This window comes from Meleagris gallopavo, chromosome 28 (assembly GCF_000146605.3).
Source record: "Meleagris gallopavo isolate NT-WF06-2002-E0010 breed Aviagen turkey brand Nicholas breeding stock chromosome 28, Turkey_5.1, whole genome shotgun sequence".
Classification (NCBI taxonomy): Eukaryota; Metazoa; Chordata; class Aves; order Galliformes; family Phasianidae; genus Meleagris; species Meleagris gallopavo.
The window spans coordinates 734679-746839 of record NC_015038.2 but is presented as its reverse complement, the minus strand read 5'-3'; the positions used below and the strand labels follow the sequence as shown (position 1 = coordinate 746839).

Genomic DNA, 12161 nt, shown 5'->3' with positions numbered 1-12161 from the left:
CTGATGTTCCCCGCGGAGGCTGCATAGGGCCCTGCCACAGACACCACCTCCAGCAGGTATTTGTGTCCCGGATCCAGGCCAGAAAAGGTGAACTTGCTGATGCCTTTCCCAACAGATGTGCTGGCTGCCAACACACCCGACCCCGAGTGGTACAGGAGCAGCCTGTACCCGTCGTGTCCCTGCGGTTCGGCTCTCCAGGACACACTCAGCCTGTTGGGGTACCCTTGGTTTGTCATGTACACGTTACGGGGTGCCAGGGGATCTGCAGAGACAAAGATGAGCATCACATGTCCATGCAAGTCTGAGGACGTGGCTCAGGCATCCCAGCAGTGTCATCGGACGGGATGCGTGAGATGGGGCACTTCCTTGTGCTCAGCACCACAGCACTGCTGAGCCCTGGGGTTTGGGCTCAGAGTCTGCCATAAGCATCAGTGGGGCCACATCCTTTGCTGTGACCCGCACTCAGCCAAGGCACAAACTCCGAAAGCCAGCTACTCACACGTCCAGTTGCTGACGTTCCCCGCAGGTGTCTGGTAGGACCCAGCTATGGAGGCCACCTCCAGTGAATACTTGCTTCCTGGGGCCAGCCCCGTGAAGGTGACGTTGTGGGTGTCTCTCCCAGCTGAGGCTGTGGCTGCCGTGGTGCCCAGCATGGCATGGTACAGGGTCAGCATGTAGCCATCGTGCCCCCCGGCTGCAGCCCCCCAGGACGCGCTCAGCCTGTCGGGGTGCCCGGTGCTCAGCAGGCGCACGGCAGTTGGGGGCAGCGGGGCTGGGGGGTACAAGACCTGATGTTAGGGACCAGACATCAGGCAGAAGGTGCTTAGTAGGACAGCACACAGCAGGACCAGCGATCCCTGAGGGCTGGGATGTGCAGTGCCACTCTGCAACACTCCCAGCTCTCCTCGTTTCCATCCCCTTCCCACCTGTGGCCCTCATTCCATCCAGCTCCTACTCTCATCCTGCTCTCTGTGCCCACCTGCCAGCATTTGCCACAGCTGTGTGTACTCATCCTCCAACAGAATTGGCATAGGACTAATCCAAACCCTGCCCAGCCCTAAAACCTTTCTGGGTGAGCAGAGGGGCTGATCAGCCCACCTCCAGAACAGAGATTTGTTCTCCTAGGAGGAAGAGGGACCAGCCTCTTCTACTGCACCAATTTGCAGAGCCTTATGATAACATGGTTTCTATCTGCAAGAGGAGCTCAGCTAGAGTGCGTACAAATCCTTGGAGGTGCAGGGAGATGGGGCTGCTTGGGCAGGGGGATATCCCCATGTGGGCACAGCTGGGGAACCCTGCATGTCCTACAGAACATCCACGAGTTCAGCAGTGTGCCCACCAACCTCTGCTTGTTGCACCCATCCACACCTCCAAAGGCACCAGGGCCCCCGTAAACTCTCCAGGTGGTGCAAGCCTCCCACCCCTCTGCAGGGGAAATTCCTCTGGGCACTCACGTGTCCAACCACTGACGTTGGGTGCTGCTGTCCGGTATGGTCCAGCCGTGGCACTGACCTCCAGGGAGTACTCGTACCCTGGGGCCAGCCCCATGAAGGTGACGTTGTGGGTGTCTCTCCCAGCTGAGGCTGTGGCTGCCGTGGTGCCCAGCATGGCATGGTACAGGGTCAGCATGTAGCCATCGTGCCCCCCGGCTGCAGCCCCCCAGGACGCGCTCAGCCTGTCGGGGTGCCCGGTGCTCAGCAGGCGCACGGCAGTCGGGGGCAGCGGGCCTGGGGAGGAGACAGGAGTCACTGCCAGGAGCCAAGCCTGGGCTGATGGAGGGGAGACCATACAATCGTAGAATCCTTAAGGTTGGAAAACTCTTCTAAGATCACCAATCCGGCCCCAACCCACCCCACCATGCCCACCAACCACGTCCCTCCGTGCCACATCTCCACAGCTCTGAACACCTCCAGGGATGGTGACCCCACCTCCCTGGGCTGCTGTGCCAGTGCCTGACTGCTCTTTCTGAGAAGAAATTTCTTCTTATATCCAGGCAATATAATAATGTGTGTGGGAGAGGAAGGCAGAATGGCCTCTGAATCAAGCTGGGAATGGAGGAGGACACGGCCGCAAGAAGAGCACTGTACTCACGTGTGCAGTGGGTGAGGTTGGGGGTGCTGGCGTGGTAGGGCCCAGCTGCAGCTCTCACTGCCACGCTGTAGCGGGTGCCGGGGTTCAGGCTGTGGAAGATGTGACTCCTGGCACCCCCAGCCAGCACCACGTGTCCAACACGGCGGCCGGAGGCTGCGTCATACAGCTCTGCCTCGTAACTCTCTGCTCCTCGCCCCACGGCTGCCCAGGATGCCCGCAGTGCTGAGGCTGAGGGGCTGCCCAGGGTGAGGTTGGCAGGGGCCAAGGGATCTGGAAAGCAAGAGGGAGAGAGTCAGCTCCTGTGTGCCAGGAGGGGACGGGATGGCCACCAGAGTTCCTCCTGGAGGGAAGCACGGGCTCAGTGCACGTGGTCCAAGCACAATATCTCCAGGGCCTGCAATGTGGCAGGGGAGATAGCACAACAGAGAGGATTTGGGATGGGAAAGGCGATGGTGAGCACCCCGGGGAGGTCACGTGGGGGGGCTCTGAGGCACAACACAGCCTCTCATACTCACATGTCCATTGGGTGATGTTGGCAGAGGAGGCTTCCAAAGAGCCTTTGACAGCAATGACCTGCACAGCAAACCTGCTGCCTGCCTCCAGGTGAGTCCAGCTGATGTTCTGGGCATCCTGGCTCAAGGTCTGCACCCGATCTCTGCCCTGGGTGAGGCTGTGCAGAACAACACGGTAGTGGTCCCTCCTCCCGAGGGGTTTGTTCCACCACGTGTGGAGCTCGGAGGAGCTGCCTGGGTTGGTCAGGCTCAGGTTTGTAGGAGCAGCAGGAACTGCAAGGAAGGACAGACACACGAGTCAGAGAGAAAACAATCCAGCCTTGAACACGCCACCAACTCTGTGGAGTTTTCTCCTTGCTGCTCTTGGTGCAGGAAGGCTGCAGGAGGCAGCACACCAGAACATCCAGGTACAGACATAGATCCCCATCCCATAAGGAGCTCCTTGCAGCTCTGAGCCACCTGAGGGTGCTGTGATGCTCACCTGTGCAGCCAGTGGTGTTCCTGGGGGAGGAGCGGAAGGCTCCAGCTACTGCCCAGATGCCAACAAGATAGCACACTCCTGGAGTCAGCTGTGTCAGGGTGACGTTGGTGCTGTCCTTCCCCAGTTCCAGGTTCCTTGCTGGTGAGGAAGAGCCTTCCTCGAGCACGCTGAGCAGGTATCCGTCCCTCTGCCCTGGAGGGGTCTCCCAGTGCACAGCCAGAGCCCAGGCAGCACCCACAGGGCTGGTGGACAGGGAGAGTGGAGGCAGTGGGACTGTGAGAGAGAAACGGAGTTACAGGGGCAGGGCTGGGACGCCCAGGACTGATTCCAGCTTGGGAATGGAGCTGGGATCCGCAGGACTGCGAGCTCCCATGTGCTGAGAGCTGCAGGGTGTTCCTGGGTCAGAGCGTCCCCGTGGGATGGGGCCATGGCAGTGGCCACTGAGCCACTGAGCCACTGAGCCACTGGGCCCAGGGTGAGCACAGGTCCCAACAAGAGCCAGGAGAGAGGCACCGGGGAGGCTGTGGGACTGATGAACAGCCCTGGGGGTCTCCTCATGGCCCCCAACCCCTCACCAGACGTGGGACATGGGCGGAGGGGCTGCCTTCCTACCTGTGTAGCCGATGGCAGTCTGAGAGGAGATACGATGAGGCCCAGCCTGAGAAATGATCTCCACTCGGTACCGGGAGCCCGGCACCAGCCCCTCCAGGTCCAGGTGGGTGACACCACGGGGCACAGACACATTCCTGATGACGGACAGGGATTCTGCCACCGAGAGCTGCACCAAATGCTCTCTGCCACCACCTGACTCCACCCAGCTCACGTGCAGCTCCTGTGGTCTCCGGCCAGGCTGCACGCTCACATTGGTCAGAGACAGTGGATCTGGAGGAAACACAGCACAGAGATCTGTGAGATGGCAGGGGAAAGCAGCTGGAGAGGACAGGACCCAGCCCACACCTCTGCACCACACTAAGGGAGAAGTGGTGACACGGCCAGCACGCTGTGCACACTGCCCATACTGGTGTGCAGGGGGGCACAGAACAGAGCCCTCAGCTCCCCAGAACTGCTCACACAGCATCACCAAATGGCTGAGGTGAGAAGGGACCTCTGGAGGTCACCTGGTCCAAGCAGAGCCACCTAAGAGCAGGTGACCCAGCAGCAGCAAGCCCAACGGCACTGTGTGCACACTCCTGCATCCTTCTCTGCTGCTCTGCGGCCAGCCTGGAGATAATGCATGCCCTGGGCAGCTCAATAGGGCTGCTCTTGGAGGGCCCAGAAGCCATCACACAGCACCGAACTCATGTTCCCATTCCCATCAGCATGCAGCACGCAGCTCTGGCTCCACAGAATGGCCCGGGCACATCTGTGTCACTGGGGTCCTGCAGGCAGTGCCAGCCCTCACTCACATGTCCACTCGGTGGCAAAGTGCGACGAGGATCGGTAGGGGCCAGCGAGGACGGACACCTTCAGGAAGTACTGCACGCCAGGGGACAGCCCCAGGAAGGTGAAGTTGTGGATGTTTGGCCCCACTGAGATGTTCCTCTGTGCTGGATGGCTCTTGCTGTAGAGCTGGAGGTGGAACTGGTCCACGTCGCCTGCGGCCTTGTCCCAGAAGGCTGAGAGTCCCAGCGGGCGCCGGGTGTTGGTCAGGGTGACACCGGACGGAGCCAGCGGGTCTGGGGGGTGCAAGAAGTGAGGGGGGGCAGTGGGGTGGGGCTGGGGGGCTGTGGTGGGGATGTGGCACGGAGGATGAGTTGCAGCCCAACAGCATCAAGGGGAGGTGGGTGCAGGGCAGCTGGCTGCAAAGAGGGTCCTACACTGCCGTGCACTCATCATGGGCACCCTCAGCTGCTTGCTCCCCGACAGGTCATCAGCACTGGGAAATTAAACCCCACACAGCATGAATGTCTGCTCTGCAACATAGGAGCAGGACCCCACCTGGTGTGCTGGGTACCCATTAGTAACACATTCCATTCTGTGATGGGTTTCTCCTGCACAGGACTCTTTTGTTTCCAACACGGCTGAAAGTGGCTCTGACTGTCCTGCTCTTCCTTTGTCTGTCTGTCCATCCCCCCATACATGCTCCACTCCCTGCCCTCTCTGGCCAGGCCGTGGCTGCCATCTGCAGTAGTGTTGGGGCAGGCATTGCACACTCACATGTCCAGTCTGTGGCTGACCGCACGCTGGATCTGTAAGGCCCAGCCATAGCAGCCATCTCCAGTGTGTACTGTCGCCCAGGGACCAGGTCCTCAAAGGTGACATTCGTCCAGTTGTTCCCCACAGACACATTTCTGACCCGCTCCTGAGATCTGCTCTCCCAGAGGGTGCCTGTGTAGCCAGTGCTGCCCGCAGGCGCTGCTCTCCAGGCTGCTTGCAGAGAAGTGCTGCAGCCCTGATTGCTGAGCGTCAGCTGCTCCAGGGGCAAAGGATCTACGAGAGAAGGTGCAGAGCCACTGAACTGGGGTCACCTGCAAAGGTGCAGCCCCAAGCATGCTGAGATGGAGCCCCTTTCCTAGGAACATCCACACCAGGGTGGGTCAGTGTGCCATCCCTGCTGACATCTACAGACCGGCTTGGCCCAGAGACTGGCCCAGCACAGAGCCCAGACAGGAGAAGGAGTTTGGTGAGGAAAGCTGTTTCAGGGCACATCCAGCCCAAGCAGTGCCACCAAAACGAAGCCAGAGGAGGGAGAAGGGCACTGGGCTCTGCTGACCCTCATGCTGGGTGGCTGGGACACAGATGAGTCAGACACATCCAGCAACACCTCTGCCTCCTTCCTGAGCCTTTTGCCTTTTTACTGGGTGAGGCTGCAAACAATCTCTGCTATGCCATTCCCTGAGGCACAACACGTGGGAAACAGGCAGGATGCAGTGGGACCCCTGGGCTGGCTGCAGCAAGGGCGGAGGGACTCACATGTCCAGTTGGTGATGCGCCGGGGCGTGGAGGTGTAGGGACCAGCCACGGTGCTGACCTCAAAGGTGTAGAGGGTCCCGGGGCGAAGGCCCTCATAGGTGACGTTGGTGGCACCTCTGAGCACAGAGCTGTTCTTCACGGGGTGCTCTGTGGGGCTGAGGGCCAACATGTAGCCCTCTCCCATGGCCTCCTCCCAGCTGGCTCGTAGGCTGGAGGGGCTGCCGTGGCTGGACAGGCTCAAAGCAGACGGTGGGAGCGGCTCTGCAAGGGACAAGGGCAGGGTCATGCACAAGGGCAGGGTCATGTCATCAGGCAGCACTTCTCCCATCAAATACAGGCAGGCGGGGCTGCAGAGACACTGCTGCTCTCAGCCCCAGGACTGGGCGAGTGCCCCGCTCACTATTCCGGGCTCCAGTCCTTCTTCCAGGAGCGGCAGCTCTGGGGCATCTGCCTGGGCACTGGCCATGGCTCCAAGTCACCCAGGAGGGGCTGGGCACAAGGAAGATGCTGCTTTAAAGGGGCTGGTGGAGATACACGCCCCCAGAGCAGCTGCTGGGAGTAGGGAGAGGAGAGCCCATAGCTTACAGGCTTGGCTGGTGCCTGCCACAACCTGGCATAGCTTTGCCATGGATCTTCAAGTCCCTTCTCATGAGGAAGAGCAGCGCAGCAGACTTTGCTGCTTGTAGGGCCAGGCGCAGCTGTATCACACAGCCCCATCTCTGCTCCCACAGCCATATTTGCAGGAGCTCAGCCTCTCTGCAAGGCACCCAAATGACCCAACAAGACACGCTTCAGCTTTCTGCTTACGTGTCCAGGCTGCCGCGCTGCGGGCAGAAGCCCGGTAAGGCCCAGCCACCGCTGTCACCTGCACAGAGTACTGCTTGCCAGGGCTCAGCCCATGGAAGGTGACGTGGCCGTTGTCTCCCCCGACGGAGATGTTCCTGGTGGGAGCACCGACCTCCTCCTCCCGCAGTGTCACCAGGTAGAAGTCCCTCTGTCCAGCCGGGGTGCTCCAGTGAGCCTGCAGGGAGCTCTGCTCCTCCGCACTGCTCAGCGTCACGTTGGTGGGGCTCAGGGGGTCTGGAGGGGAACGGGATGGGGTCAGGGTGATGGGGTGTATGGACTCCCAGCCCAAGGCTCGCTGTGCACTGTAACTCAGGGCTGCCAGGTACAGCAGCAATACCTGCTTGGTCAGAGGGGACAGACAGCCATGTGTGCAGGTGCCTTGTGAGACCCCACAATTGCCCCACAACACCCCTAATCCGCATCCAGCCTTCAGCATCCTTTTGGAGCGTGCCGTTTCCAGTCCCCAGCACAACCATTCCTACTCAGCCCTGCTGGGAAATTCCTAAGGGGCCCCTCATCTCCACGGGTGTCCTGTTACGACCTCGCTGATATTCCCAGGATCCAGCCTGGATGGAGCTCCTGGCTGGGCTGTGTGTCTGGCTCCGGGCGCTGTGCAGTCGGGTCGGTCAGACAACTGCAGAGACTGAGTCAGGCTCTACAGCAGAACCAAAGCAGCTGGGGGTGTGGAGCTGTTCCAAAATCCGAGCTGCACAGTCAGCAGGCTGCAGCTGCCCAGACTGGCAGGCAGAGCAGGGAAGGGCTGGAGAGCATTGCTCTTGTCCAGGACTTGGACTGCGCTCTGCATTTTCCTCGTGGTTTCCTGGTCTGAGAGAGCAAGTCTGAGGCCAGAGCTGCTCCCAGCACTACAGCCACTGTGATGGCAGGGAATGGTCCCTTCCAACCTAAGCTGCTATGGTTCTACAGTACTATTCCGACAGCAACCAAAGGGGACCACAGGCTGCCTGTCCCCTCATCTACCATCATGGCTCCCCAGAGCTGGGTCCTGGGGTGGCTTTCTACCTCTGCCCCCAGGTGCTGGCACATTCACACTCACATTCACACTCAGAGGCTGGATCAGAGGAAGTCACGGCAGCCGAGGTCCCCCAGCCCCCATTCCATTACTCACATGTCCACGCTGTGGCATTGGGCCCCTCCACGGCGTAGGGCCCGGCCACGGCGCTCAGCCCCAGCCAGTACTGGGTGCCAGGCTGGAGGTGCTGGAAGCTGTAGCTGGTGAGGCCTCTCTTGGCTGACAGGGTCTTGGTCACCGTCTGGGTGTGGAGGTTGCGGAGCACGAGGTGCAGCCAGGCAGCCCCCCCTGCGCCCACCCAGGTGGCTGAGAGGCTGGTGCTGGAGCTGGGGCTGAGCCTCAGCTGGGCGGGGATGGAGGGTGCTGGGGGGAAACGGTGAGATTGGGCTGTGCGTAGCTGTGCTGGGGGCTGCCATCACCCTCCTCCCTCCCCAGGGTCTCCTACTCCGCCGTGGCACTGTCACAGGGGCTGCAGATTCCCCATGTCCCTTCCCAGGTGAGCTGAGGGCCTTGTGAGGTCTCTCCATATTCTCCCAGGCCGTGGAATGCAACGTTTGTGCAGCTCCCACCAATTGAGGCTCTTTGCTAAGGCTGCCCTCCTCTGCTACAGAGCAGAGAAGCCCCGCCAAGCAATGGGGCCCCACAGGGCAGAACAGGTGTGTAGGGCTGTCCCCATGGTCTGACACACCAAGTGCTGGCGGTCCTTTCCACATCCCTCAGCTCACAGCATGGTGGAGATGGGTCAGCAGTTGGACTCGGTGACCTTACAAATCCTTCCCAACCTTAGTGATTCCACGTCTCTATGATGAGCTCCCAGCCCTTCCCCATCCTCCACAAACTGCCCATTCCGAACTGAGATCCTCGTCCCCTTCTCCACCAGTCCACGTGTTTCAACCCTTCCTTCCCAAACCCTTCATCCCGCCCAGCCCTTCCCCCCAGGACAGGCCCACCCATCCCTCCCTACCTGTCCACTGGTGGCTACTGGTGCTCGCCTGGCCGGCCCCAGCCAGCGTGCTGACCTTCAGGGCGTACTCACTGCCAGCAGCCAATCCATCAAACAGGAAGGCGGTGGTGTTGGGTGGGACGGACGCGTTTCTCACCATCGTCTGCGAGTCGCTGTGGTACAGGGTGAGCTGGTACCCATCCCGCTGCCCGCTGCCGGCTGCCCAGGAGGCGTGCAGTGAGGCCGGGCTGCCGCCGCTGCTCAGGCTCAGGTTGCGGACGGGTGAAGGACCTACATGAGGTACAGCGTGATGGGGCTGGCGGGCTGTCGTGCTGCTCAGGAGCTGGTGGGATGCGGCTTTCCGCAGGTGAGGTCCCGCCAGTTGGGTCCAATCCACCGCGCACGGCCCCATCCGCTCCCTGCCAGCCCCTGCCCTCCCACTAGTAGTGTGAGCTGCCCCATCCCCACTATGTCCCTTTGGGTCATTCTGCACAGTGACAGGGAAGGGAAGCTTGGCCCGGGACACCACAGCTATCCGAACCCATCCCTTCTCCTGGCCACATCCTTCCCTTCAGTGCTGCTCTCCTGTCCCAGTTTTTCTGCCTTCACCTGCACCACTTTGCTCAAGGGCCTTCCAGAGGGATGCTGGCTCTCCAGCTCTGCCCCTTCCCCAACCCTTGCCATGAACCAGGGGGGGCATAGAGCAAAGCTGGGTCTGACGATGACTGGCAGAGATGTCCCAAAATCACGGAGCAGCTCTCAGACCTGCAGTCCCAGGGGAAGCCCTTACTTGTCTGTGCTGTGACTGTCTGCCTGGCGGCGTCCATGCAGCGCAGAGCAGCTGTCACCTCAATCTCATAGTATGTACCAGGGGTCAGCCCGTGGAACCAGAAGTTGGTGACGTTGGGTCCCACAGATCCATTCTGCAGCAGTGTGCCCGACCCCAGCGGGGAGAGGGTGAGCAAATAGCCCTCAGCACCCCCCTCTGGCTCATCCCAGGAGAGCAGGAGCGAACCCGACCGGCCCTCATCACTTGCACTGACATTCAGGATCAGCCCTGCAGGAGCAAGAAGGGATTGAAAACTTCATGGATGTGAAAGAGGTGCTCCTGAGCATCTGTTGCATTGCATAAGAGCACCAAAGGCTTCAGGCCATCACCTGCTTTGCAGCGTGGGGAGACGAGGAAGCGGCATATGGGGCTTTGTCTAAAGGGTGGGTCGGTGGCCAAAGCTGCCATCAGATCCCTGCCCCTGGAGCTGCCCAACACTAAGCCTGAGTACCAGTGCCAAGCTGCAGTGGGACCCCTCCATGCTCCATCTCTGCTCCTGTCCCCAGCTCTGCGGCTTCTAAGCAGCTCTAGTGTTAATAAGACACTTGTGTAATCATTAGCACTTAAAATTTGCAATGTGCAACATGTTGGAACAGGTTTACCCGGGGCCTGAGAGGGCAAGAAAGCTTTAAACAAGCACAGCTATTGCCCCAGAGAGCCGCCTGGGGCTGCCTTTACACAGCGCAGAGCAGTGTGGGGTGAGCCCTGGGAATAGGGGCACCTTTGGGACTGCTAGGTGCAGCGCGTGCCCTCCCTACAAAGCCAGAGAGGCACAGAACTTTCAGAACAACGTACGATTTCCACTTCATGCAGTGCTGTCATTTAGAGGCAGTAATTGGGAAAACCGGGCAGCACGCCGGGGTGCCAGCAGCCAGCGGAGCTGAGAGCATGGCTGAGCTCCTCTTGAGGACAGCCAGAGGGGCTGCACCCTGCACAGAGTTCATGCAGCAGTGGTTTTTCACTGCGGGATCTCTCTCACCTCCCCGAGGTATGAGATCTCCACCCATGTTTATTTGCTTGTCTCAGGTTTCCAACCGCCTGAATTGCCTTCGTCCCTCACTTAGCAATGGGCTGCTTCACAAATGTCCCAACTCCCCAAACCAGCAGGGCACATCCTGCAGCCCACAGGGTCACAGCACCGCTCACACCCCACAGACAAGTTCTGCCGACCGCATCCACATCCAGGTACCCCCACACCCCCCTGCTGCTGCAGATCACCTGGCAGCTGGAGGTCTCACCTCTGTCACCAGGTGCATCCCGTGCCTCCAGCCCTGCCCGCGTTGTCCCATTGCAGCCCTCTTCCTGTGGGACAGAGAACACCTGGCTGAGCTGCGGACAAGGTGAGGTGCTCAGAGCTGGGGGTCCTGGGGGCTGCGACTCCTGAGGACTGTTATGTCCTGGGAGAGCACCAACACCCCTGGCCAAGGCAGGGGACAGACTGAGCAGGCAGGACATGGGAGCTGCCACAACCCTTAGCACAGCTCCTGGGCCCACTGACCCACACGGAGCTGTGCCCACAGGGCGAGGGCATCCCACCAGCAGGGCCAGGGCACAGGGGGAGGATTTGAGCACGGAGGGAGCTCTGGACAAGCAATCTCACTGCCGTGTCCCCATAACAGTGGGGGGTCGGAGGTGCCCCAGACCTCAGCCTGGCTGCAGAGTGAGGACGTGAGGACTGTAGGGTGCTGCTGGCAGGACACCCATCCCCCCACAGCCTGCTGGCGAGCAGGGTGTGTCCTGCTTTAGGTTGGGGACAGTTCCCCCACATTAAAGGAAACCTCTGCCTACTCCCTGTCCCGCAACAAGAGAAGTAATCATTAGTTATTTTCCCCATTGCTCTGCAGGATGATTCATTTCTGACTTCCTCCCAACCCAAGTGCGGTGGTTTTGGGGATTGTGCGCACAGAGGTGAACGGAGGGGCTCGGGACCCCCGGGGGGAGCCTGGCAGCAACGGCAGCAGAAACACCGGGAGACGATGGCACGGCGAGGGGGGTGAGCGGAGCAAAGCGGCAGCTCGTAATTGCTAACGCCGCTAATTCGGTGCAGCTGCACGGCTGGAGAGGCAGCCCAGAACGATGCCGTCATTTCTCAGCGGGGTAGGACTATGCGAGCAGCCCCCACCGCCAGCACGCTCCGAGCCAGACACGGACAGACGGGGGGGTCCGAGGGATGGGGGCTTACCTCCGCCAGGGTCCCCAGGAGCCACGGCACCCACAGGACGAGCAGCGGCAGAAGCGGTGGCCTCATGGGGAGCGGGGCTGCGGATCAGAGGGGTGACACGTTGGGGTGGGGGCTCCTCAGCAGCGCCTGTCCCCACGCAGCCCCGTATCCCAGCGCAGCACGCATCCCCGCACGCTCCCCAAGCGACGGGGTGACATCAGTGGGGGTGAGCGACGCATGCCAGCGCGCTGCCCGTCAGCCGTGCCAGCTGTCCCTGGGCTGGGAGAAGTCCAACGCGGCCGTGCGCCCCTCGCTGCGCGCATTTGCTATTGCTCCCGTGGCTCCGCGTCCCTCT

At 60.9% G+C, this 12161-nt stretch overlaps 1 protein-coding gene across 1 annotated transcript; it reads right to left on the bottom strand.

The window, feature by feature from the left end:
* Positions 1-2: 2 nt before the first annotated feature.
* On the bottom strand, positions 3-12155 carry LOC109371050 (receptor-type tyrosine-protein phosphatase V-like; the record flags this gene model as incomplete). The annotated part of the gene is made up of 16 exons (XM_019623147.1): positions 11828-12155; positions 10884-10947; positions 9607-9873; positions 8838-9107; positions 7970-8236; positions 6805-7077; positions 5998-6258; positions 5242-5514; positions 4491-4760; positions 3697-3966; positions 3085-3357; positions 2607-2876; positions 2092-2361; positions 1455-1727; positions 500-772; positions 3-262 (listed from the first exon to the last, which is right to left on the bottom strand). Coding segments are annotated over exons 1-16 (3900 nt in total), but the record flags the coding sequence as incomplete, so codon positions are not given.
* Positions 12156-12161: the final 6 nt, after the last annotated feature.